The 26,345-nt window shown below is 63.0% G+C and overlaps 1 protein-coding gene across 4 annotated transcripts; it reads right to left on the bottom strand.

Moving 5' to 3' along the window:
• Window positions 1–42: 42 nt before the first annotated feature.
• ITGB4 (integrin subunit beta 4) lies at window positions 43–26,203 on the bottom strand. Of its 4 annotated transcripts, XM_053661257.1 has the most exons (41): window positions 25,741–26,203; window positions 22,675–22,763; window positions 21,348–21,430; window positions 21,090–21,191; window positions 20,742–20,946; window positions 20,304–20,400; window positions 19,936–20,107; window positions 18,568–18,831; window positions 18,172–18,261; window positions 17,791–17,910; window positions 17,433–17,597; window positions 17,178–17,254; window positions 16,443–16,645; window positions 14,409–14,512; window positions 14,197–14,295; window positions 13,917–14,046; window positions 13,490–13,612; window positions 13,287–13,393; window positions 12,558–12,591; window positions 12,193–12,384; window positions 11,846–11,949; window positions 11,554–11,612; window positions 11,448–11,471; window positions 10,720–10,868; window positions 10,448–10,627; window positions 9,665–9,813; window positions 7,407–7,611; window positions 6,504–6,661; window positions 6,020–6,200; window positions 5,760–5,897; window positions 4,939–5,121; window positions 4,711–4,842; window positions 3,353–3,583; window positions 2,719–2,949; window positions 2,404–2,562; window positions 1,874–2,023; window positions 1,224–1,412; window positions 989–1,144; window positions 741–905; window positions 551–655; window positions 43–446 (listed from the first exon to the last, which is right to left on the bottom strand). In XM_053661257.1, the coding sequence occupies exons 2-41, from the start codon at window positions 22,751–22,753 to the stop codon at window positions 307–309; spliced, it is 5,634 nt and encodes a 1,877-aa protein (XP_053517232.1). In that variant the 5' UTR covers window positions 22,754–22,763; window positions 25,741–26,203; the 3' UTR covers window positions 43–306. The 4 variants fall into 4 exon arrangements, with proteins under 4 accessions (XP_053517232.1, XP_037013824.2, XP_053517233.1 ...); XM_037157929.2 differs by lacking the exon at window positions 2,404–2,562 and having other exon boundaries at window positions 25,741–26,202; XM_053661258.1 differs by lacking the exon at window positions 3,353–3,583 and having other exon boundaries at window positions 25,741–26,202.
• Window positions 26,204–26,345: the final 142 nt, after the last annotated feature.

Here is a 26,345-nt window from a genome sequence, read left to right as displayed (position 1 = left end):
CTGCCCTGCCGGCCCCAGAAGAACAGACAGGGTGGAGCCAAGCAGTAGCAAAATCTTGTATTAAGTGCGGAACAAAGCTGGGTCCTTGTCATGCTGGTCCCAGCTCTGTGGTTACAGACGTGCTTGGGTAGGGTGGAAGGTCCCCTTCATGCCTCCCAGAGGACGTCTGCCCCCCGAGGCACTGGCCCTGTGGTCAGCACGCAGGTGGACGGGGCCACCAGGGGTCCAAGGATGGTGTAGCTGAGGCGAGGGGAGCAGGCATTGGGGGCCCGGGTTCTGGACAGAGCTGGGCGGGGGGTGGGGAGCTCAGGTTTGGAAGAACTGCTGGTCCACCTGGCTGCTGAGGGTCCCGCTGGTGGTCAGCGTGCGGCTCACAAACTCCTGGGTCACGTGCTGGGTGAGGGAGCCACCTGCTTCCAGGCGCTGGGACCCCAGGGTTAGTCCGTCTGCAGGGGAGAGGTGTTAGAGGGCCCTTTCTGGGTCCTTGCCCTCTTCCTTGGTAGCGTCATGCTCCCCCAGGGGATCCAGGAACCCCCGCCCAGCTACTCACCCAGGAGGAAGGGCTCAGTGGTGTTGGTGTGGGTGGTGATGCTGCTGTACTCGCCTGCCAGCGGGTGGTAGAGCCCCGAGTGGCTGCCCAGCTGTGGGAAGGGACCTAGAGGGCAGAGGAGCCACTCAGGTGGTGGTAGAAGGTGTGGCCAGAGAAATGGGGGAGGGTAGCAAAGGGGCAGGTGCCCTACCTCCATCCTGGGACTCAATGGTGATGATACCCTCGCGCTCTGGCCCAAAGCCTTGGGTGGTCTTGGCCTGCACCTTGAACTTGTAGGGCACGTTCTCGCTGAGGCCTGGCACCGTCAGCCTGCTCTCGGGGCTGTCGCCGTCCACCAGGAATGTGGTGGCGGGCTCTGGGCGGGGAAGAGGCTTTCAGCCCCTGTGGCTCCGCCCTCACCCTTCCCCTGGCCACCCCTGACCCTGGGGCGGGCAGTACCTCCTCCGTGGGCCATCTCGCAGGTCACCAGGTAGCCCAGGATGTCCCCATCAGGCCTGCGAGGCCGCTCCCAGCTCAGCTGCAGGGAATCTGGGCTCAGGGCGGTGAACACCAGTGGGCCCGGGGCGCTGGGTGTGCTCAAGGTGAAGGCGGAGCCTGGGGGCGGCAGAGGGAGGGGGTCAGTGTGTGGGTGTGTGTGGGGGGAGCCGTGGGCGCGGGGTGGGAGGCAACTCACCTGGCAGGGGGCAGAGTGGGCTCTGAGGGTGCACCTGCGACTCGATGGTGATGACGCCCTCGCGCTCCGGGCCCCAGCCGCCCTGGCTGCGCGCCCTCACGCGGAACGCGTATGAGTGGTTGGGCAGCAGGTCCTCTACCACCACGGACGTCTGGCTGGGGCTGGGGATGCTGAGCTGGTGCAGCTCCCCTGTGGGGGGAGTGTGGGGGGGCGGCTTTAGTTCTGCTCCTGGCCTGACCCTTCCCCTGGCTTCCACCAAACACCTGGGCATCGTCCCCCCCAAGGTGGGCTGTGGTTTGGCGTCAGCCTAGTATGGTGCGGTTTCAGGCTGTGCACCATTCATGGCATGAGTGGGGCCTGATGCCCCGCCGACACTCTGGCTATGGATGGGCCCTGGTCCTGCCGCTGAGCACGTCTGCCCAGAGAAGTGCCACCTCCCAATTCCCGAAAAGGTCTCTCCTAGGCTAGCAGAGGCCCTGGGTCCTGAGGCCAGTGAAGCTGCCTGGAGTATAACCCAGAGAGTCTGGGGGCATGGATGAGGACTCCCAAGGGAGGGGGAGGTAGGGCCGTTTGTGTTCCAGGGGTTCCTGCTGCAGCCAGGCACCCCTGGGGGCTGAAGTGTGGGGTGTGTCCCTGCGCCCGGGCCTCACCGCCGTTTAGCAGCTGGTACTCCACGCTGTACCCCTGCAGCGCCTGCTCGCACTGCGGCTCCTGCCAGCTCACTTTCAGAGACGTGGGCCCCAGGGCCGAGAACACCAGGCGGGTGGGTGTGTTGGGCACCCCAGCAGCCAAGCGGGAGCCTGGAGACAGGAGGCCACAGTCAGCCTGGGCTGGGGGGGTCCCTGGGAGGAGTCCTGGTTCAACCCCTGACACCCCCCCACACACAGTTCAGCATCTACACTGACTGCTGGACGGGCGGCTCGCTCACCCTGCAGCACCTCCCACTGTCCACAGGGTGTGTATGTGGGCCCTGCCCGAGCCAAGGGAGGGCGAGCATCCTCTTGGCCAGGACCCCCCCCAGTCCCAGCCCAGCACCCCTGGGAAGGCAGAGGCTGTTAGGCATCAGCACAGATGTGGATGGAATGGAGGGGAAGGCGGTGTCATGGGCGGTGACTGGAATGAGCCGTGGATGACAGATGGAGCAGGGCAGCTGACAGGCAGGATGGCCGCCCTGTACTACCTGGGCCCCGAGAGGGCGCTGCTGGCTGCCCAGCCAGGATTATAGAGTCTGGAGAGTCCCTGGAGGGGGGCGCCCCCTTCCTCTGAGCCCGACTCCAGGACCCCAAAGTCCAGGACAGCGGAAGCCTGCTCCTCCCGTCTTCACAGATGGGAGGGGGGCCTAGGGTGGGACGAGACAGGCATGAGGGGCAGGAAGTGGGTGTGTATTGGAGGACCGGCGGGAGGACGGCAGGACTGCAGCCCTGCAGCCCGGCAGCCAGGAGCTGGAAGAGAGTGGGGGAGGGGCAGGGGAGGTGGGGGCGGGGCGGGCACTCACTGTTGGAGGACAGGGACGTGAGGGTGGAGTAGTCCCTGGGCAGCGTGCCGGAGTGTTCTGTGCGGGTCAGCGAGTGGTAGTCCCTCGTGAGGGTGGAGGACGTGCTGAGCACTCGGTGGGACAGGTGCGGGCTCAGGTGGGTGCCATAGGCGGCGTTGGCCGTGGTCATTCTGTGCAGGGAGTTGGCACTGCCGGGGAAGGCAAAGTCCATCCGCCCATTTACCAGGTGATCTGCGGGGGAGAGCAGGGTCACTAGGACAGGCCAGCACCAGGTCTTGGGACCCTGGGAATTCCGGGGTTACCTACCCTTTGGCATAAATACAACACAGCCTCCCTTGACCCACAGGGGCAGAGGCCCAGTGTCCCTGGAGGAGTGCGAGGGGACACAGACTCTGCAACCCACATCCTCTGCCACTAGGCACCGTCAGCCCTGCTCTGGGGAGAGCCCAAGCGCCTGTCCTAGGGGGTCCTTTGGCTCCAGGGGTCGGCACCCACGCCATGGCTCAGCCCCTGGTAGGGCAGGGGGCGTGGTTGGGCAGCCTGGCGCCAGCGAGCGCAGGCTGGGTCCCCGAGGCAGCAAACCCGTGAGCCTGGGTGGGTGCGGGGTCGGGGCGTGCCGGGCAGGGCCGGTCACCTCCGGGGGGCCCCGGCGTGGCGCTGCGAGCCGAGCCGCCGCCCTCCCCCACTGCGGCCCCCGCGCCCCCTTCGGCCCAGTCGTCCGGGGGCCCGCGGGGCGGCTCGGCGGCGTCGGAGGAGCGCCCGCTGCTGGCCGACAGGCGCGGGATGAGCTCCGGGGGCAGCCGCCACGTGACGCGCCGCAGGTCCAGCTCCTCCCCCAGCAGGGGCTCGAACTTCCAGCTGGCGCCTTGGGAACAACGAAGGGCGCATTGGCACCGCCGGTGGGCGCGGGAGGCTGAGGGGGGAGCGGCGACGCCGCGACGTGAGCGGTCCTCGGGCTCTTTGGGATCCAGGTGGGGTGGAAGGAGTGCACTGCAGAGACCCAGAGCTGGGCGACAGGCGGGACCGTAGGCCACGCGCGGAAGAGCTCTCCCCCGGTGGCAGCTGGTGAGGAAAAACCCCTGGACCAGCCCGAGACCACCCGGGTAGCTCTGGCTTTGTCATCGGCTGTGGGGGCTCCCTGCTCTGAGCCTGTTTCCTGTCTGTATGGGGGAGGGGACAGTGATCTACTCCTTGCTGGCCTCCCAGGGAAAGTTCCAGTAGCCACAGTGTTACAGGCAGTTTCAGCAGCAGCTGAGCTGGGCCACCTGAGTCACACCAGCGCTTCTTTACCGAAGCCCCTGAAACCTCTCAAGACCCCCAGGCTCAGGTCCCTCTAGCCCGAGCTCAGCGCCTCCCTGTTAGGCCAAGCACCAGGTCTGACGCATGGACCCGATTGAGAGGAGAGACAGGCCCGAGAGGATTTTCACCCTGGGTCTCCAGTGACTGGCACCTCATTTCACAGGTCAGAAAACTAAGGCACAGAGAGGGTAAGTGACTCATCTGAATTCCCACAGCGGATTCAGAAGCCAAAACTGAGGAGCCGGGAGTCCCAGCCGAGGGCTCTCTGTGGGTTCTCGGGGCAAGGCGCTGCTTTGGGGCGCCTGGGCCGTGCCCCTTCTCTTACTGAGCCCTGTCCTGAGCGTCCCGCCTCCACGCCACAGCTGGCGAGCCTTTGGGTGGCCAAGCTGCGCCTCCACGCAGCGCCTTGGGCACGAGCCTGCGAGTGTCTGCGCCCCACCCCTGGCACATGTGTGTCTCCCCGTCCTCACGCACAGGCGAGGCATGCCCATGGTTGTGCGTGTGCCGAACCGGCTTTGTCCCCTCTGTGCCTGCCATCCTATCAACTCTGCCATCGCTTGTCTGGGCCCGAGAAAGCATTTTCAGTTTTGACATGCCCAGTAGTCACTGGACCCCCTGTCCTCTGGACACCAGTGACAGCCCCACCCTCGATGCGGGACCCCCACTAACTCTCCGGGGTCCCAGCCTTCTCACCTGTGTCGTCAGAGACGCTGGGCCTCTGGCTGCCAGCCGGGGAGCGGAGCACATCGTCACTGTACATGAGGAAGCTTTCATAGTCTCCCCCACTCTGGGCGTCCACAATGGGGATGTCGGGGATGATGGGGACTGCGCGGGAAGGAGAGGGTGAGCCGGGGCCCCACCCTTGGCCTCCTGCCCCCCCCCCACCGCCGTCTACCCCAAGCCTCCCTTCCCGCCACTCACTGGACATGGGCCGCTTGGGCTGGGTGGCCAGGTTGATGATGGCCTCCCGCTCGGGCCCCCAGCCTGCCCCATTGCGTGCCTTCACGGTGTAGCGGTACGGCTGGGACTCCCTCAGGTTCTCGATGAGCAGCATCCGCTTCTTGGGGCTGTCCACCAGCACCTTCTTCATGGCCCCGATGGGTCCTGGGACAGGGAGAGCGCTTCAGAGGGGTCACCCGGCGCCCAGCCCGGCCCCGGCCCTGCCTCTGCCACAGCAGGACCTGAACATCACCCAGGGGGCTCGGGGAGCAAGGCGGGGAGCGAGCAGCTGCCGAACTCCTGTGGGGCACACGCCAAGCCCGGAGAACCTGGGCGTGGCCGGTTCAGAGAAGTGTCACCCACTCTCCAAAGGGCTGGTCACTGAGTGAAGTGGCCGAGTCGGGACTAGACTCGAGTTGGCCCACTGTCATCTGAAAATCTGATATTCAGGGTGTCCTCTGTTTTTATTTGCTAAATCTGCCGACTCCACTCTGGCCCTGAGAGAACGGTGTGAAAATGAGCCACTCAGTGGCCTCTGTGGGAAGGCACCACTGCCTGTGACCCCCCCCCCCCCCCCCCCCCCCCCGTTCATGTCCAGCCTCTGGCCGGCCCCTCCAGCCCTGGGAGCTTCTGGGCCTGACCTTGGAATGCGATCTGACCTCAACTTGACCTCACGCCCAGTGACAAGAAGACGGAGGGGCTTGCCCACTGAGCTGGGCACTGTGGCCTCCCTCCCGACATTTCCTGCCTCCCCTTCCATGGCTGCCACCCCTGGGGGCAGGAGGCAGGGCCCAGGCGCTTACGGTTGTCCTCGTTGACCAGGCCGTAGCAGACCTCGTAGGCCGTGATCTCGCCGTTGGTCTCGGCGGGCTCGGCCCAGCTCAGCTGGGTCACAGTGGAGGAGACCACATTGAAAGCCAGGCGTCCTGGCTCACTGGGTACTGGGGGGCAGGGCGGGGCCGGAAAAGAGGCGTCAGCGACAGAGAGAGGGCAGGGTTCTGGGGGTGGGGACAGGGCTGGGCACCCTCAGGGATGGGGGTGGCAGATGGCCACGGGGCCTCACCTTCCTGGTGGGTGCGGCAGGACACCAGGGAGCTGTAGGGGCCCTCGCCCTGGGCTCCGTAGGCACACACCTTCATGTCATAGTCGCAGTGTGGGTACAGGTTGGTGAGCTCCACCGAGGGCACCTTGCTGTCCAGCAGGTGGGCTTCGGCCTCTGAGTCACCCTGGATCCAGTATTTCACCTGCTCGCCGGGAAGGGGCTGGTCAGTGGGGGACAGCAAGTGCCAGGGCCGCGTGTTCCTCCATCGCTCTGCCCTGTTGTGCCCTCTGCCCTGATGATACAGCAAGGCTCTGGAGGGGCCATTAACTCAGAAAAGCTCCCTGGGCAAAGGTGGGCATTCCCTGCCCACTCAGGCTCCGCCGCTGGGGCCAGCTGTGCCCCCTGCTCTTCCTCAGGGTCCTCTGGCCTTGGGAAGCCACCTCTGCAGTGTGGTTACTAGGCCTCAATATCCACCTGCCTCCTTGCCGCCCCCCAGCCATCTTACCCTGTACCCTGCCGGTGTGCCAGAAGGGGGCAGCCAGTTGAAGTGGATCTTCCGGGACCCTGCAGCTTTGGCATTGGGGTTCTGTGGGGCACCCAGGTCACTGTGAGGGCCTGGGAGCCTTGACAGGGTCTGGCCCTTGAAGTTCTGCTCCAGGTCATCTGTAGTGGGGGAAGTCAGGGCAAGGGCAGCCAGCTCAGAGAACTCATCAGTGTGTGTGTGGGGGTGGGGGGTGGGGGGGTGGGCAGGAACCCACTGTTACCACCAGGGGGCGCAGGAGGCCCAGTGAAACAGCCCACTACAATCAACTGACAGCTGCCCAGCCCAGCCCCTCCCTGCCACTGCAGGGGTGTCTCAGGAGGAATGAGGAGGAGGGAGATCGTCTGCCTGCTTTTTCCCCTTGGCAGCCACGGTAATGTTCCACATGCAGACATTCGCTCTTTCTCTCCCCACTCCACCCACCCTCCTCCCAAGAATTTCCCTCTGCCCCCCTCTCCTGTTTTCTCACAAGCCGCCTTGGGGTGTGCGCACAGACTGGAGGCTAAGGACCCATCAGAACTAACCGTCTCACCCCTCCCCTGCTGGAAATAACTACATTTTCATCAAAACCGAGTCAGAAGTCCAAGAGCTCGGTTGGCCCGTGGTGGGATCCATGGCGCTCACACCCGGCCCCACCCTGTCTGGCTGAGAGTAGGGGTGCCAGATAAAATGCAGGATGCTTGAACAACTTGGAATTTCAAATAAACATCCCCAATATTGCACAAGCCGTACTTATACCGCAGATCTTATCTGAGTGGGCCTCTAACTGGGCGTCCTTATTTTTATTCGCTAGGACTGTCAGCCTTCGTTGAGAGGGCCCCAGCCTTGCCTCCCCTCCTGCTTAAGCTGACCCCAGGCTCTGCCCACCTCGGTCCCCGATGATGACAGTGGCTGTGTGGGGCTGGCCCAGGCGGGCCCCAAACTTGGGGTTGCTGAGCTGGATGTGGAAGCGGCGGACCTGGTGGCCCCTCAGGAGGGAGTCCATCTCTTGCAGGTCCAGGAGCTTCACCTGGACCTCCTTCCAGGCCTCCCCAGGCTGGAACAGCAGCTCGCCCTCCGTGGGGACGTAGTCCTGGGAGAGGGAAGGGGTCAGACCAGGCCGCACACTCCGCCCCAGCCTCATGGATGCTGGAGGCCATCTCTTACAGACTGTGCCACGTGGACACAAAATGGTTCAAGTCCCTGTGGCACCTCCTCTGTGTGCTTTACAAATAATACAAGTGCAATAGTGTGAGGTAGAGATATTATGGTCCCATTTTTACAGATGAGGAACTGAGGCACCCAGAGGTGCAGAAGCGTGCCCAAGTCCGCCAGGTAGCTGTGGCGGAACCAGGATTTGACCAAGGCCTAGTGAGAGGCAGGAATTTGTCGCAGATCTGGAGATCCACACAGAGGCAGGCTCTCGTCCTGGAGGAGCTAGGATTTTCAGGTCCTCCGCACTGTGGCTCTGAAATCTAGGTCCTGCTGGCCTCCAGGTCCTGCCTCCCAAGTGGGGTGGCTCCATCAGCTCCGACGTTCTACCTTCAATACCCCAGAACTTTCCTAAGTGTCCCACCGGCCCACAGCAAATCGATTGAAATGGGGAGCAATCCTCATGCGCTACCACTAGGCGGCGCTCTAAACCAACATTTTAATTCCAAGCGCAGCTTGTCAGGCCCACGAGGCACACCTGGCAAATTCAAGCGCTACAACCCCCAGAAACTGATGCAACAAGTGCAAAAAAAAAAAAAAAAAAGCAGGAGTCACCTGCAACACAACTGACGTGGGCTGATGTCAAAGTCACAAAAGACAAGGCTGGGGAGTCGCTCTAAATCAAAGGAGCCTAAAGACACATGGCAGCAAAGTGCATGCGGGTCTTTGATTGCTGGCCTGGGGAAAGAGCAGGCCCTGGGGGCTCTGAGTACAGACTGACTCCCGGGCACCAGGGTCCTGGGGGGTCATTGTGTCATCGTCTTGCAGAACGACCTTGTTCTTAGCAGGTGTCTGCAGAGCTGTTTTGGGTCTCCGTGAAGTCTACAGCTTTGGAGAATCCAACACACAGAACTGAACAGATGACTTTCTCTCCCAGTGTGTCCACAGTCATAGGGACGGAGACACAGAACTAGGGACACACCTGTGTCTGTACCACACACGTGAACCTAGGTCTCCATGGAGAGAGAGAGAACACAAACGTTAACAACTGGTGGGTCACTGCAAAAGGGTAAATAGGTGCTGATTTTATTAGTTTGTCCATTTTTTCAGTAGGTTTGAAGTTTTTTTTAATAAAAAGTTGGGAAGTAATAAAAAGGTTTTTAAAAAGTTGCTACATACCAAAGCATTTTTTATAAAAAGCCTAACAGGGTAGCCAGAATCTCTTGTATATCATGGCTCGTTCCATGACATTTCCATATATATAACTTCTTTGGAGCTTCTACTGGGGGCGTTGAGTCGGTAAGGAAGGCCATTCCCACCAGTAAAAAGACGGTTCATCTGCGGCCGGGCCGCTGGGCCCCTGAGTGCGTGCTCCCCGGCCTTTGCTGAGGGGGCCTGTGGGCCTAGGATGGCTGGATTTTACTGCTTTTGGGCTTAATTTTTTATTGGAATATTTTTAGATATTAAATGTTGGTAATGAACTCAGGAAAACAAACACATCTTGTCAGCCAAACCAAGCACGTCTATCACCTGGACCTGGCTGCCCCCCGACACTGCCAACACTGGGGCCCAGAGATTAAGGGGACGGGGGCCCTCGCATGTCACAGCCTGCCCTGAAAGGCACTCGGAAGGCCTCACCAGGCAGTGACAGCCCTGGGGGGCGGTCTGCCCAGGGACAGGAGGGCTGCAACCTCATCTCCAGAAGCCCGAAGCTCCTGGCCCGGGGCAGGCGGGGAGGCCATTTCTCTATGAAGGGTTTGTGGGGAAGGGGATGCCAACGATCTGGACGTGCCCCTGGCCTCCGTCTCTGGCAGAGCATCACCGGCACTTTCGGTGAGTCAGACGCCGCTGCTGCGAGGTGGCAGGAGCAGGCGGGCATGTCCATGGGAGGCCAGCCAGGGCCACCCCCCAGCACCCAGGGACCCAGGCAGCTGCCATGCCTTCCTCCCACCAGACCCCTGGGACGTGCCTGCAACGCCGCGTTGGGGCCTTACCCGTTTGGCCTGTGCCGTGTTGTCCAGTGTGCGGTAGGTGACCTGGGACTTGCCATTGTCCAGGATGCGCCGGACAATAGGGATGCGGGCCACTGGCTCCCCGCCACTGACCAAGTACTCAGACTGCTCAAAGGACACGATCCCGGTGGCTGCAAGGGACCCACGATGGTCAGAGGGCCCTCCCTCTGGCCCAGCCAAGCCCAGACCCCCCAAGTCTGCCTGCCACCCATGCCCCCACCACTCTCTGGGGAGGACAGAGAAAGGGATGGAAAATTTTTTCAGAAAAAGTTGAGGGGGCCAGGTCCCCCTCAAAAAAGTTTTCTCGGCCAAGGGTCAGGGCCGAGAAAGGAGACCAGGTGGGGGCACAACCAGAGGCGAAGCCCTGAGTCCGTGGAGCAGGTGGGGAAGGTGGCTTGGCTGTCGGTGGGGCAAAGCGTCACCTAGCTTGGGCAGAACAAAGCCCAGTCCCTCCCTGCTCTGGGGTCCTGGCGTCCTAGGCAGGCCCATTCAGTTCCCTCAGGCAAAGGCCATAAGGGGAAGGATGGGGGACGGGTGTGGTTGGCACAGGGAGGACCAGCACTCTGTGATTATGACCGCCTGCTGTGCACAGCTGCCCAGCGCAAACCCCATATGAGAGCCTGCAGCCCATTTTACAGATGGTGAGACTGAGGCTCAAAGAGGTTAAATGACCTGCTAGGCCACACAGCCAGGCCTCCCTTCCACTCAAAGACAAGGGCCCCCGGGCCCCCCTTTTTGACCCTGGCTCCCCGCTCCCCGACCAACCTTGCTCCTTGATGACGGTGATGTTTACCAGGCGGCGGCCGAGGGTGGCAGTGCCCACGGGCACATTGATGGCCTCCAGCATCAGCTGCTTCTGGTCGTCGTCCTCGGGCCGGATAAAGAGGGGCACCCGGACATCCACCAGCTCCACACCCTCCTGGAACTCCACCATGCCCCGGGCATCTGGGTGGGTGTTGGGGGTGGTCAGATGTGGGACAGGGACCACCCCAGGCGTGGTGGTGGCAGGGGGCTGCTGGGGGAGCCTGCCTACTCACCCTGGTCTGCAGTGAGGGTGTAGTAGCCAGGGGCCACCTTGAGCTCATGGAAGGCCCCCTGGGCCACGTGCTTCTCCGTCAGCTTCAGCAGGGACTGCTTGGCGGAGCGGGGGGCCATCAGCACCGTGTCCACAATGGTGTGGTCCTGCCTGGGGGCGGGGCAGGGAGGAAGGCGTCAGTCTGACACTTGTCCCTGCGCAGGCCTCCTGCCTGTCCTCTCCCCACCGAGGGACAAGATACGGGGCAGCAAAAAAGTTCAGGTTCTTCAGGACCCAACAGTCACGGGGGTGCATGCTGGCCCCCCGAGCCCCCCCCCCCCCGGCTCACCCTGCAGCCTCGGGCAAGCCGCAGGGCCTCTGGGCCTCAGCGACCTCATCTGTGAAATGAGGCTGCTCCCGCCCAGGAGGCCCAAGGCAGCAGAGATGTAGAGGCCAAAGCCTGGGTTCAAATCTGGTCCCTATCTCTAAATAGCCGGGTAACCTTGGGCAAGTGACGTGACCTCTCTTAGCCTTGGTTGGCACGGGCCACCCTGGTCCCTTTGGTTCTCTGTGGCCCGCCTGTGTGTGCGAGGCTGGCTCACAGCGAGGGCTTCCCATCAAGGTTTCCTGAAGGAAGGTCCTAACCCCTGACAGATACACATGGCCTTCCCTTCTCATGGGGTGGAAATGGGGCGGGGGGTGGGGCAGGGGGCAGGCGGCTGGGGCTGTCCCTCCATGTCCCCAACTCACTTCTTCCCGGCGTTGGGCTGCTGCCTGTGGGGGACAAAGCAGGGACCGTGAGCCACAGGGTCCCTGGGGCAGTTCCCCCACCCAAGCCCGGGCACCCAGGACCCACCGGAACTTAGTCTGCTGGAGCTTGTGTGAGCCCGCCATCTGTCTGTACACCTCGTTCAGCTGCCAGGCAAGGGGGCAGCCATGAGGCCGGGGCCCTGGGTGGGCCTCGGCCAGGGCCACCCAGGCCCAGGGGACTTCTCAGGCTGCCTAGGGGCCTTGTCCCCTTGAGGAAACATTCAAGGGGACCCCAGGGTGACCCCCACACCAGGAACACACCCAGGCTCCACGGCTGTTCCCCTGCGGCTCCCCACGCCCCAGCTCATGCCCACGCCCCGGGAGGCCTGCTGCCTTACGTTCTCCTCCACCTCCTGGCGCAGCTGGTCACACTCCCGAGTTTCGGGCTTCAGCAGGTTCTCAGTGCAAAGGCGGGCGAGGCGCAGGGACAGCCCATAGGGCACTAGGGCCGGACAGGGATGTGGGTGGTTAGCCTCTTGCACGGCGGGCACTGCAGAAGCCACCTCCAGAAGCCACTCTGGGATGGGGGCCCTGGTTGGCCGGGGGCCTGAGGCCTGTGGCTCCATCAGGAAGGGAGGAGGTGCAGGGCTGTGCCCACGCCCAACACCCGGAGGAAGCAGAACAGGGTGACCCCCACGCCCGGGGACAGCAGGGATGTGCCCCAGGCACCCAGCCCCGCCCTCACCCAGCTCCGTGGGGTTGGTGCTGGCGGTGTGGGTGGCAAAGCCGGGCCGCTGCACGTTGTTGGTGACTTTCCAGCGGACCCTGTCGATCCCCTTGAAGTTCCCGCTGCGCAGCATGGGCGTGTCCAGGTGGTCCGAGGCCATCAGGTTTTCCCGCAGCATGTAGTGGTCCTCCTTGAAGCCCACCATGTGACCTTCGGGACAGGGTTTTCAGCCTGAGGTCCCTCCCCAGGCCCTCATGGCCACGGCCCTTCGGTGGAACCCCAGCCTCCCTCCTCTGTTTGAGGCTTGTCCTCACGTCCCCTCCACCCCAGCCGGGCACTGTGTGGTTAGAGCCCCACCGCCCCTGCTGGTGCTGGGCCCGTACCTCGGTTGCAGCAGGGGAGAAGCGCCAGGCAGGCCTAGGGGACAAAGGGTGGGTGGGGATGAGGACTGGAATAGCCACCTAGCCCAGGTAAACCCCTGCAGCCACCACTGCCACCCACAGCAAGAACCCCGAGGGGCCGCAGGGCCTCCCCCAGACACCAGGACACCCTCACACTGGTGCAGGGACCTAGAGGTGGGACACACAGGGGCGTGCGGAGGGTGATGGGGGCGGAGGGCTCCCAAGGTCTGTGCCATGGGACCCTGGCCATGCGAGGTCCTCTGGGAAGGCTCTGGAGTCAAACCCATCTGGGAAGCACTGACCCACCCCCTACCCCGCTCAGGGTGTCCCCATCATGCAAGGAGAGCAAAGGCTCTGAGAGGTGCTACAGAGTCCTGAGCGATCACACGCGTTTGACCACAGAACTCCTCTCCCTAACGCACACTGGCACCCGGCCACACCGAAAGTCACTCCAGTGCTGTCTCCTCCGTGCCCACAGTTCCGTGTCCCCGACTGTGCTGTTCCCCAGGCTCAGCTGCCTCCTGTCTGCCCTCCCTAAGGACACTGTCAGCTCCTGGTGGGCAGGCCCTTCCTCCCCCGTTGGTCCCAGGCAGCCAGCTGCTCGGGGTTGGCAGAGGCGAGGGACTGGGGTGGGGAGGGCAGTAGAGCCAGGCAGAACATGTGAGTTCGTCCGGCCTCTGCCACCTACGAGGACCCTGGGGAAGCTGTCACCTTGCAGCAGGCACAGTACTTCCAGCAGAGCAGCAGCAGCAGTGCCAGGAGCAGCAGGAGGAAGATGAGCAGGGGGATGAGCCACCAGAAGGAGCTGGGAGGGCAGTCTGTGGGGAGGAAGGGGAGGAGGAGGGCGGTGCTCATCCCTGGCCCAGGTCGGACAGGCCACGCCCCCGAGCCACGCCCCCCGGCCGCCAGCTCACCCTTCTTCTTGTGCACCAGGACCGTGCTGTTGGGCCCGGGGCTGCCGTCGCCCTCCACGGTGTAGCTGTAGTTGCAGTCGTCGTCCTCGTCCCGGAAGGAGCAGAACTCCACCACCTCCTCCGCTGCAGCCACAGGGGGTCAGCAGGGGTCCCGCCCGGAGGCCCAGGCCCCTCCGAGGTGTCCCCTGCTCTGGGGCCCACCCCGTCCACCCCAGGGCACGAAGCCCGTCCTCTGGCCCAGCGATGGGGCCTTGCCCTGACCAGGAGCGTCCACATCAGCAAATCAGTGCCCCTGCACCCTCCACTCAGGCTTTGAGCCCCCTGTCCTGCTCTATACTCCTGCCTGGATAAGTGACACCCCGGGCCCCATGGAAGGTCCCCTTGCCTGGGCTGGCAGCACCCCCGTTTCCCCGGCCCCCCCCCACACCTTTCTTAAGCTCATCCACCATCTTGACCTTGAAGCGGCATTCCTCGCACGTGCGCCCCTTCTTCTCTCCCGTGCCCCAGGCCTGGCACTGCACGCAGGAGCGCAGGTCCTCACAGAGCCCCAGTCGCACCTGGTGGGAGAGGGGGCCGGTGGACCCTGTGCTGCGCAGGCCTCTGACCCCACACCCTTGCCCTCTCCTGCGGGGCCAGGTGCAGCCCCTCCTGCCCACGCCTCCCTGTGCCCCGTCCCCGCGCCCACACCCCAGTGATCCTGGCCTCACCGCCGAGTAGTTGATCTCGCAGATGCTGTCCGTGTAGAGGGACTGCTGGTTGCAGTGGCAGCGGCCACACTCGCAGTGGCCACGCCCATTACAGATGCCCTGTAGGAGGCGCCAGTGAGCCAGCCGCACCCCCACCCCTGCCCGAGAGGGTGGGTGGTCCTGACTGGGGCCCCTCTGCCACCCCACACTGCCCACCTCACGCCCAGGCCTACCCCGTTGCTGTCGATGCAGGTGGCATTGCTGAGGGGACAGTCACAGCTAGGGCCGGTCCAGCCCGGCTCACACACGCACTGGCCCATGGAGCAGCGTCCCCGGTCTGCAGAGAGGAGGGGAGGGGGAGCAGGGACCACTCACACCTGCAGTCCAGGCTTCCCGCCGCCTGGGAGGACAGGACCTGTGGGAGCCGCCCCTCGAGAGCGAGGAGGTCTCCAGCCGGGGGTGAAGCGTCCCTTCCTCGCTTTCCTGGAGTCACCTTTCCTTTGTCCTCTCCCCTCCACCCCACCTCCTACTTTCTACTGTGCAGCTAGAGTGACCGTCCCAAAACACAAATCCGATCGTGTGACTCCCCTGTTTAAGAACCACTAATGAGCCCTGGCTGGCGTAGCTCAGTGGATTGAGCGCAGGCCTGTGAACCTTAGAGTCACCGGCCAGTTTGATTCCTAGCCCAGGGCCCATGTCTGGGTTGCAGGCCAGGTTTCCAGTAGGGGGGCGTGTGAAAGGTAACCCACACATTGATATTTCTCTCCCTCTCTTAAAAAAAAAAAAGAAACACTGAGTCTTGGCCAATGCAACAAGGTAAGAAAAAGAAATGAAACTTAGAGTATTGGAAAGTAAGAAATAAAACTGTCATGACTTGCACGTATCAGGAACTTGTTGTAAAATATCAAGAAGAATGTACAAATAAATGATCAGATTTCATGAGTTTAGCAAGGTGTCTGGGTATAAGGTCAGCATACAGAGAGCTAGAAAATGAAACCAAAACCGGGGATGACTCTCTTTTGCCCAAAGGATAAAGTCCAACAGCCTTAGCCTGGAAGAAGGGTTGACTGACTGTGGCCTGCAAGCCAATCCGCCTCAGTGACTTTTTTCCCCACAGCTACACTCATCTGACGTGTTGTCCATAGCTGCCTTCTATTTTTTTCTCCACCCACTCCACTTCCTTTTTTAAAGATTGTATTTCTTTTTAGAGAGAAGGCAGAAAGAAAGGTGGAGAGACAGCAGTCTGGGAGAGATATGTCCGTCTGTTGCCTCTTGAACGCCTCCAACTGGGGGACCTGCCCACAGCCCGGGCATGTGCCCTGACTGGGAATCAAAACAGTGACCTTTCTGTTCACAGGCTGGCACTCAATCCACTGAGCCACACCAGCCAGGGCTTAGCTGCTTTCCGTTACAACGGCAGAGCTGAGTAGTTGTGACAGAGACCACATGGCTCAGAAAGCTGAAGAACATTTATCTTCTGGTCCTTTAAGGAAGAGTTCGGACTAGACCAGACATGGAGCCGCCTTGGCCTGGAAGCCAAACGCCTGCACGCTGGCCTTGCCTCCTCCCCCAGCACTGCCGGCCTGCCCTCCCGTCTCCCAGCTCTGCCTTTCCCCGGCGTCCAGGTCCCCCTCTCATTTCTCTGAGCACACTCCGGGTGGATAGAGCAAGAACAGACAAGAAGGTAGAAAAGCAGGGGCTCGACATTTGGCAAGTATACATCTGGGGCTTAGTAAGTATTTGATGAGTTGGATTTTCAACTCATCTTCCTTCATTCAACCAGTTAGTCCTTCCATGTGGCACCTGTCTGGGTTCTGTGACTCCACCCAGCTCCAAAGCTTTGGCCAGAGTATGCACCCATGGCCTTGGACACATTGCATTTGGCCCCGTGGGGCCATAGACGTGTAACTGCAGGCCACGCCTGCTAGCAACGTGGCGTCTTCCGAGAGATGGCCATGACACACACCAGCAACCACTGCAGTTGAGTTGGGAGCTACCCATCGTGATGAGGTGGGAGAGTGGAGAGGGGAGGTGGGCACAGACGGGAGGACCACAGGGAGGTCAGGGTCCTACACACCGGGGGGATGTTGCTCTGGCCTTGAGTGTCAAGTTCGTAGAGGGGGAGAGAGGTCCAGGCTGGGAGGTGCTCGGGGAGCCTGGAGGAGGGCTGGGCCAGAGCTTGGGGGTTCTGACTCCCAGCCTGGGTCGGGATGGAAGACCAATGGGCAAGCAGCGCCAGGGCTGGGCCGCCGGGCTGCTCAGCTCACCGTTGCAGAGGACCCCGGAGGTGCGTGGGCACTGGAAATTGTCGTACTCGCAGAAGTGACCCTCGTAGCGGCCGTCCCCGTAGCACACGCAGCGCCCGCACTGGCACTCGCCTCGGCCCGAACACGGCTTGTCCTCTCCCTCCCGCAGGCAGGGAACCGTGTCGCTCTGGGAGCCCGTGGAGCAGCTGCAGGTCTTGCCACTCCTGGGGGCGGAGCCAGTCAGTTCCCCACAGCCGGGGCCAAGGCTCCCACTGTCTACACGGGTGAGCCAGACGAGGCCCCGGGAGGGCCGCAGGGCACCCAGTCACACCGACCGACGGATAGCTGTGGCTGAGCTGACTCAAACCTCAGCCCTGGGGATTAACCCCCCACCCCAGGCCCCTTCCTCACGAGACTGTTCAGTGACTTGAAGCTTTCAAAGGCCCACTGCCCTTTATTTATGAGCTCATTTCTGATGAGGAGATGTGTGCACAGAGCTCAGAAGACTAAAGGCACAAAAGCTATGCAGAGAAAAGCCAGTCTCCTCCGGTGCCTGTCCCCCAACACCCAGCCCCCACGCCCTGCCGGCCCCCGGGGTCCTGGTTCTTGTGTGTCTCTCCGGATACATCCTCTCTCTCTTTGCCTTTCCGAGTGCTTCGGACTGGACGCACCTACCCACGGTGTGCCCTCTCCCAGCCAGGCACCTGTGGGGACCCGGCGTCGGGGCCCACTGGCATCCCGGGCCCCCCCACTCACCAGCCCTCGTAGCACACACAGTGTCCGCACATGAAGTCCCCGTGGCCGCTGCAGTAAGGGGACTGCGCCTCTTTTTGCTAGAATGAGAACAGGCAGGTGGGGTGTGAGGGACAGAGGCAGATGTGCCTGCTGCCCTGTCCCTCAGGGCACCCGCTGAGAGGGAGACGTGGCCCCAGGAGGCTCTGCTTCACGATTCGGGGCTGGGGTCGCTGGCTCAGCTCCTCCCTCCCGCCCTGGGCGCCCCGCCCCTCGTACCAGCTCACAGGAGCACATGTCGCAGATGATTTCCGCGTCCATCCTGAGGCCGTCGGAGAAGGAAGGCTTCAGATGGATGTTGCCCTTCTTGTCGTTCTCTGGCAGCTGGCACACATGCATCCCATTCATGTCCTCGATGGCCCGGAGCTGAACCTGGTAGGTGCCCTGCAGGGACCCTAACTGTCAGCCGAGGCAGGCCGGCCAGACGCGGTGGGGGGCCGGGCAGTTGTGCCTGAGATGCCCCCCTCCCTGCCGGCCCTTCCTCGAGGCCGAGAGCGTGCTCCTTCCGGGCACAGTCACAGAACACCAGCGATGACAGTGTGTGTCCCCCCCTGCCCCGGGCCCCCTGGGAGCCCACCACTTCTCCTCGTTGGATGTGGAAGGACCCAGACTTCGTCTTTGGGATCTTGCTGGTGACTTCAGTCCGAAAGCCGCGGGGGATGTCCAGGGCCCGGATGTCCAGATTGGAGCGAATGTTCTAAAGGAGGGCCAGTGATCAGTGGTCTGGGGGTGCCTGGGCTCGCCCACTGGGGCCTGGCTGTGCTCCACCCCCACCTGCATGGAGGACTGGGGTTGTGGGGGGCAAGGTGGCAGAGCCCTCGGTGGGCTCCCCAGGGCCCTTCCTCACCGGCCTATCCTATTTCTCAGGCCAGACCGGAGACACCCTATGCCCATTCGGCCTCCTCCCATCCCTGCCCCGGAAGGACTCGGGTTCAAGCCAGTGCTGCCTGCCGCTCACGTCGAAGGCCTTCCGCAGCAGCTCCACGATGTTGGACGAGTCCTCCTGCAGCACACCCAGCGAGGACACGGGGAAATACGTGTGCAGCTTCTGCAGGAGAGAGCGCCAGGCCCAGGGCTCAGCCGGGACGAGGTCCACCTCCCCGAATCCAGGCCACAGCTCATGGTTACCCCGCCTCACCAGACGGGGGCCTGCTGGTGTGTTCCAGAGTCTGCCCTCTTAGCCCCCACCTGTCTGGGACCTGGGTTGGGGGATGGGCCCATGCCTTCCCTGTCCCGCCAGGGCACATCCTGGAGGGGCTGACGGTTTCGGGGAGGGAGGGAGGAAGGGGTGAACACCCACCCCACCCCCCTCCTTGCCCACCCGCCCGCTGAGGCCCCAGGCCACCCCACACACCTCGTAGTAGCTGTAGGAGTAGTTGGTGACGGCGAAGATGGGGATGATGTTGTGCTTGCCCAGCAGGCGCACCAGGGTGGGCACGGAGGGGTAGTCCTGCGTCTTGTACTGGGTGTAGGTGCCCGTGGCGTCCAGGTGGCACTCTTCGTCGTTCCGCTTCAAGATGCCGGCCAGCACGTTGGCGCCGTCGGCCTCGTAGTGAAAGGCCGACTCGGTGGAGAAGACCAGCAGGTGGGTGCTGTCCGGGCGCCAGCCGATGTCCCTCTGGGGAGAGCAAGGGGGGTGCCCATCAAGCAGGCTGCCTGCTGGGGACATCTGCTGCAGAGTCTCCCGTGACAGAGGCCACGGGACGAATGGCGTGCCACCGTCAGGAATAATGTACGTGCCCAGCAGCACCAGAGTGATGACGTGGGAGACAGGAACCAGTGACGGGCACTGGGAGGTGGGCACAGGTCTGCAACCCAGTGGGCACCATGCACGACCTGAACCAGGTTCCCCCGGCTGACACCCAAGGTCTCAGCCGCCCTCAAGAATGTTTCAGCTGCGTGGGAAAATGTCCCCGTGCAACGTTAAATTATGAAAAAGGCCCGTTAACATGGGTACAGCAGGGGCTGGTGCAGCTCAGTGGACTGAGCGCCAGCCTGTGAACCAAAGGGTTGCCACTTCGATTCCCAGGCGGGGCACATGCCTGGGTTGCGGGCCAGGTCCCCAGTGTGGGGTGCACAAGAGACAACCACACACTGATGTTTCTCTCCTTCTCTTTCTCCCTTCCTTCCCTTCTGTCTAAAAATAAATACATAAAACTTTTAAAATGGGCACAGCAGTGCATGGCACCTTGTTAGATAATGTGAGGGACGACAATAACAATTGTGTGGCCAAAAAATGCATGGAGTGGGGGGGAAGCAAGCTTCCATGAGAAGCACACTGCTTCCAGCCCCGTAAAGTGAGGCAAAGGGACCCAAGTACACTGGTGGGGTATCAGCAGCTGCCTGTGTGCTGGTGGGAGGTCAGGGGAACTTTCTGCTTTTTCTTTTCCAAACCGTCTATTACACGGGTATGTTATTTTCAAAGTGAAACAAACATGTGCACATAGAATGAGGTGCCTTCAGCTCCCCACCCGCGTCGAAGGCTGGCATTAGCGAGGAGATTGGGTGGGAGGCCGGCCTCAGGTCCCGGAAGATGCGCGAGTTCTGAGACTCACGTCTGTGTGCCTTGCTGGCTAATGCAAAAGCAAGCTGTGCCCCCTGCTCAGGCTGAGGGTCCGTGGCTCCGGGCACGTCTAACCCCAGATGGGAACTGAGGGGGATGCTCCTGGCCCCCAGAAGCACAGCCCTCTCCCAGGCCGGCAGGACCCTCCCTGGCGCTCACAGTGCACACGGCCGTCTGCAGGATGGCGTCGAAACCACCTTCGGGGGCATCCAGGTTGCCCGAGATCCGCTCTCCCTGCAGTTTATTCCGAAACTCATCCACATCTTGGGTCAGTCTGATGACGTTCTTGAAGGAGAAGGGGGGGTCGCTGTTGGGCCAGGGCTCCTTCAGCCTGGGCAGAGGCCGGAGAGGCACAGAGTTAGGGAAAGAAGGCCCCACATTCTCCCGCGCCCACCTTCTCTGGGAAGCCACCCCCTTGGCTTCTTTCAGTGGGAGCCCCCGGGTGGTGGGGTCCCCCGGGTGGGAGCCCTCTGGGTGGAGAGGAGGCAGGGTGCTTGGCCTGGACTCCTGCCCACTCTGTCACTCACTTCTCCGGCCTCATGTCCGTCTGAGGGACGCTGACTTTGTCCACGAACTTGCCGAACCCAATGGTATAGTCCCTGGTGAGGCTCCTCAGGACCTCGGCTGGAGGTCGACAGGAAGAAGAGGGAGAGTGACTTCCGGGGACACTCTGCGTGCTCCCGATAGCCCTTGTCCCCATTTACAGATGAGGAAAATGGGACTCGAGGGACCAGAGCCCTGCATGGACCATGTTGGAGAAGGTGGCCTTCTCTGAAGTCCCAAACCCTGAGGACACTCTCCCGAGAATGTGGGGCACTCTGGGGACAGTTCTGATGTCCAGTCCTTCCTTGTGGGGTGGGTGCAGCTGTCCTGAGCCCTGGCCTGCTGGGCAGGTGTGTGGCCAGCTGGGTGAGGCCCCCTGCCTATCCCCTGCATCCCCGCCCTCCGCGCTGGCTCTGCTGTACCCAGGTGCTCGCCCATCTGTTTGAGGTTGTTCAGATCGTCGGACATGGAGTTGGAGAAGTCCATGAGGATGTACAGATCCACGGGGCTCTCCAGCGGCTCGAACACCTTCAGCTGAAAGTGCTGCTCCTCGCCCGGCCGCAGGCGGACCCGCAGCGCCTGGGGGGACACCTGACTGCGATGCAGGGTGGTGTCGATCTCGGTCTCCTGCAGCCAGGGGAGGGGGACAGCTGGCTGGAGGGTCACTCCGGTGGGGAGCCTCTCTGGCCAGCAGGGAACAGAGGAGACCCCTGTACAGAGCCAGCCTGGAGCGCGGAGGTCCCAGCTCCCTTGACCCCTGCCCCGGGCACCTCTGTGATCTCGAAGCTGCTCTCCATGACCACCACGCTCTCCAGCCGGCAGCCCGCGGCCAGCAGCTCAGCCTGGGTGTTGCAGCGCTGTTCAAGGAACCTCTGGCAGGAAGGAGATGGGGTCAGGGGGCGCCGTGCCTGTTCCCAGGCTGTCCCAACCCTGGCGTCGTTTCCCCTGAGTTTCCTGAGCCTTGCCTGTCCTCCCCGACCCGCCTGGCAGTGGGCTGGGCTGAGCGTGGGGCCCGGGCAGCAGCTCACCTCGTCTGTGCAGTAGGCGCAGTCCTTGCCCACACGGATGCACTCGGTGCAGGTCTTCACCTGGGCCTTCTTGCAGCGGTTGGCTGGATGGGCGGGGGCGGGGGGGGGGATGGACAGGCCGCTGAGCCGAGCCTCAGCCCCACCTACAGCTGCGCTTGGGAGGCGCGCGTCCCTCCCAGTGCAGGGGGAGGAAATGGAGACTAGCCAGGGAGCCGGGGGCTGCCCGGGCAGCACAGCTAGGAATGGGCAGCCCGGGGGCTCCAGCCTGGAACTTCCCACTCGACTCCAGGGGGAAGGGTGGCAGGGGCTGAAACAGAGGTGCTGGCCCATATGCTGGTGGGGACACCCTGGCCATCTCCCTCACCCACTCCCCCAGGACAAAGGGGACTGTGTCTGTCTTCTTATTGCTGTGTCCCCACTGCCTGGCCTAAGGCCTGGCACACAGTAGGTCATTGGTAAACAAATGAGGTAAAACTCCTGGGATTCCCTTCAGTTCTATTCAGTTAAATCACAGTGAGGGTCTGCTGTGTGCATCCAGTGTGACAGCGGGTGTCTCGCGGGCCCCAGGCAAAGGTGCACTGTCAGTGTTTAACGGTGGCTCAGGTGCCCTGGCCGATGTGGCTCAGTGGGCTGAGCTGGCCTGGCCCGAGAGCAGAAAGGTCCGGTTGGATTCCTGGTCAGGACACGAGCCTGGGGAGTGGGCCAGGTCCCCAGTAGGGGGCGCACGAGAGGCAGCCACGCATTGATGTTTCTCTCCCTCCTTTTCCCTCTCTCTAAAAGTAAATTTAAAAAACAACAATGGATCTGGGAGGCAGGGATGGTCTGACTCGCAGAGTTCCAGTCTCAGTCTCCGTGGCATGCATATTTCCCCTGGCATATTGCCCAGGCCTCCCTGGGGCACCGTTACACAGGCAGGTTTGGGCACTGGAGGCCGCTCGGGCTTAGTCACCCTGCCGTCCACCATACCAGTGTGGCTTCCCCACAGGCCCACTTTCCCATTTCATGGGTAGAGGCACCAGCCGAGTGCTGACTCTTGGAGAGCACGTGATGAGTCACCGGTCTCTCCTCTGAATTCCAGGCCTCAGCACATCCTGTGAGGGCCTCGTTCCTCTGAGTGGGCGGACCTCTCTCTTCCAGACCTAGTCTCCCCCACCCCTCCTGTTCTCAAGCTACACGGCTCGTGCTCACCACCCCTCAGCCCTCACGTATGCGGTGGTTGGTTTGTTGAATGGCTGAGGGAGTGTCTGGGCGAGAAACCCAGTGAGAGGCCTCTTGCCAGGGCAGTGCCCACCAAGAGGGGTGCAGTGGGGGGGGGGGGTGGACTTACCCTTGTCCCCGGAGAAGCTGGTGATCAGCAGGGCTGCCACCAGCAGCCTGGCCCATGGGCGGGCACGCAGCCCCACCATCCTCTTCCTCCTGCACAACAGCAGCAATTCGCACACAGGACCCTCCCTGGGCCTCCTTGGGCGCTCGGCGGGGTGGGTGCTGCTGTTCCCATTGCATAGGTGTGCGCCCAGAGGTGCTGAGAGCTGCAGTGCTGTTCCCTCCCACCCGGCCCGGGGTCCCTGCCCCATCCCTGCACTGGCTGGATGCCCTGCAGGCCTGCCCGCTGCCCAGGGAGGTCCCCACCCTCTTGCCTTGGAGGACTCTGGGCTCCACATTTGTCCAGCTCCGGGCGTCTGCGCTGGGGCCCTGAACTTTTCAGATCTCGAGGGGCGAGAGTCAGGGCTGGGGCCTCTCTAAAGGGCTTGGCTCTACCTTGCTGCCCCCTCTCTGTCCTGGCCCACTCACCCTCTGTTGCGGGGGACGCAGCCAAGGGGAGAGGGGCCCCTCCCACTGCCTGGAGCTTTCCTCCGCCAGGTTCTTCAGTGACTGCCTGGCTCACCAGTGGTGGGGTTCCCTGCCCTGCACCCACCTCTGCCTGCCCCACACTTGAGTTTTCAAGGCCCCCGAGTCATCCATCCTTTCAAAAGCTAGCCGGAACCAGCCTGCACCCCGACCTGTACCCCTGCCCCCACACACGTGCCCTGCGCCTGCCACCCGGGAGCCCCTCTCAGCTCAACAGCAGCCTGCAGGGCCAGCCCTGGCACCCGAGGTCTTTTCAGAGATGGGCAGTCTGCTGCCTGGGAGAGAGAAGGGGCTGGCCAGAGCCACCAGTCCAGTCCTGCAGCGCCACGGGCAGCAGTGGGCCCGGCCCCCGGTCCCCCGGTGACGTAAGACCGCACCATGCCCACTGCCTCCCACTCCCTGGACCCTTCCTCAGTCCTGGGCTCATGGGACAGGGGCAGGCTCTGGAGGGCGGAGGTCCCCACAGAGCTGGGAAGGCCGTGGAGGGGGCAGGGAGGTGGGGCTGCTTCCCCCCCCTCCCTGTGGCATGTGCAGCCCCCAGGAGGCCACTGACAGCCCCAACACCTTCACAGGCGGAGCCAGCTGGGGTGGGGGAGCCCTGGGCCGCCAAAGTGGGCTCCTTGGGGAAATGGGCGCATTTCCTGCACCGCGGCCCCTGCAGCCATGGGCACAGGCACCCCACCCACACACCACACAGCACGGGCTGCGGACTCAGGCCTCCCTGGGGCACCATTATACAGGCAGGTCTGGGCACTGAGGCCCCTTGGGCTCTTAGTCACCCTGCCGTGCCCATGGGCTGGGCACACAGCGGGCACGAGGCCAGCATTCCACGTACCCGGCGGCTTTCTAATCTGCCCAGGGACCCGGGGGGACGCTGCGTTATCCCCATTTCCCGGGTGAGGAGACAAGGCACAAGTTGCAGGCTCCCCGGCCTGCACCCAGCAGATGGGGAGCCTCGACCGGAACCCCCACTTAACCTCCGCGTTAGCTCAGAGGATCTAAGATGGCAGGTGGGAGGCCAGTGATGCACTCAGCAGTGTTTTCTTTGACTTGACTTGCGTTCACCAAATTTTAAAAATAAGGGTGGCTGCTCCCCAGGTACGTTCCACATACCAGCCAGGTCCCAGGAGTATGTGGCGGCCACCCTGAAAGGTGTTGCACTGCAGCACCCCCAGACCGTCCACTCCAGGCACATGCGGGTGCAGGGACACACCCCGAGACCCACAGGGGCAGAGGCTCAGAGCTCATGCCGCACCCACCCTCCCTCCCACCCACCGGGCCCACTTAGCAGCTTAGCGCCCCCGCACCTGCCCCCCACAGCTCCGTCCCCTCCCACTTTCCCATTTCCTGGCCTCGGTGCCGAAACCAGGGTCAGAGAGACACTGGGCACCCCTCCCTGCTGTCTCTCAGGAGACCTTTCCCCTCAGGCCCCAGGGTAGGGACCCTCAGCCTTCACTTTCAGCTCTGTTGAAGGCAGCAACAAATTGCCACTAATACCCAAGCCTCAGGCTCAGGGTGTGGCAATGCCCTAAGGGGAGAAGGAGGAACCCAGCTATTGCCTTGGGAAGCCACCTAGAGTCACAGCCAGAGGGCCACCCAGCGGCCCAGCAAGTGGGATAGGGGGCACTGTGAGAGGTTATGGTGGTGAGCACAGCCCCCTCGGGGCTGTTGGATGAGATCTGGAGAGCTTCCTGGAGGAAGGGTGTCCTGAGTCAACTTTGTGGGGAGGTCAGGCATTGAGTGGCCAAGAGTTCCGGGGCCCCTGTTGGTGTGGCTCGTGGGTTGGGCGTTGCCCCGCAAACTGAAAGGTTGGCGGTGGCTGGTCTGACTCCCAGACTCGCGCACGCCTGGGTTGTGGGTCAGGTTCCCAGTTGGAGGTGTGCGGGAGGCCACTAATCCATGTTTTTCTCCCTTTCTCTCTCCCTCCCTTCCCCCGCCTAAAGATAAGTAAAATCTTGAGGGGAAAAAAAAAAAAGAGAGAGAGAGGAAAGTCAGGGACTCTCCAGACCCCAGCAGGATGGTGTACCACACACAACAGACCCTGTCCAGGCCAGGAAGGATGGCCTTGGCCTCTACTATGGGTCTTTTCTTCTACGTTCTTTGCAAACCCGGAGGGGCCAGGCCCAGCCCAGCCCAGGAGGCCTGCTGGTTTCTGCCCACTTTCCTGCACACCCACCCAACACCGGGGCCTCTCTCTCATCGCCTTTCCCTAGTCAGAGGTCTGATGGCCAAGAGGCTTCTGCAGCTCCCCCACTCCTCTGCCCCGGCTGCCCCCCGAGCACACCCTGGCAGGCTTGGCACCTGCCCTGGGCAGCATGGGCAGAGGAGCCAGCAGCTGAAGGGGAAGAACTGAGAAACAAAAGTCAGCCGGCAGGCCAGCCTTCCAACCCACTCCCCTGCACAGCGGCCCAGGCGGACGTGGGCACTCCCTTCTCTCTCCCAGGTCCCGGAATGGGCCCTGAGCTCTGTCGGCCCCGGCGACCCCCGTCTGCCTTCCCGCGCTGCGCCCCTGCCCCGGCGCTTGCAGGTCGGAGGCCGCACCTACCTCCGCCCTCCCCGCGGTGGGCTCCGCTCGGCGGCTGGGCGGCAGGCGCGCGGAGAGCCGGACTGTCCCGAGGGCGGCGGCGGCGCGGAGGGGAGGGACCGCTTTATGGGGCGGCGGCAGGTAGGAAGGAGGCGCTGGTGAGTCAGGCCGGCCGCATTCCTGCACGCGGTGCGCACCTGTCGGGGCAGGAGCCGGGCCCGCCCCCCGGAAAAGGCTGCGGCTCCCGCGGCGCCCGGCCCAGCGACCCGACCGACGGCGGCGGGGCCAGGGGAGGAGCCGCCCCTCTCGCTCCAGTCCTGCCCCGGGCGCCGCGCCTCCCCACCCCTCCGGACTCCAGCCTCGGTTGCCCGGCTGCCCGGAGCTAGGGGTGGCCTCTTAGCCCCCGCCCCGGATCGCCGTCCGCGGTTCTCCAGTCCCGGGGCCCCGAGCCTCCGCACTGCCCGAGGGCAAAGACTTGGCGCACCACCTCCCTCCCGCCGGGGCCAGCGCGAGGGACGAGCCAAGAAAGGGCCATTCACGGGGTCCCCTCTGGCTCCCCACCCGCCCAACCCAGACGCGCGTCCAGAGCGCGATCAGGATGAGGGCCGAGTCCCTGACAAGCTCGC

This window comes from Artibeus jamaicensis, unplaced genomic scaffold (assembly GCF_021234435.1).
Source record: "Artibeus jamaicensis isolate MK-2021 breed Jamaican fruit bat unplaced genomic scaffold, CSHL_Jam_final contig_2259, whole genome shotgun sequence".
NCBI lineage: Eukaryota > Metazoa > Chordata > Mammalia > Chiroptera > Phyllostomidae > Artibeus > Artibeus jamaicensis.
Note: the sequence above shows the minus strand (reverse complement) of the source record. Positions and strands in the feature narration are given on the sequence as shown.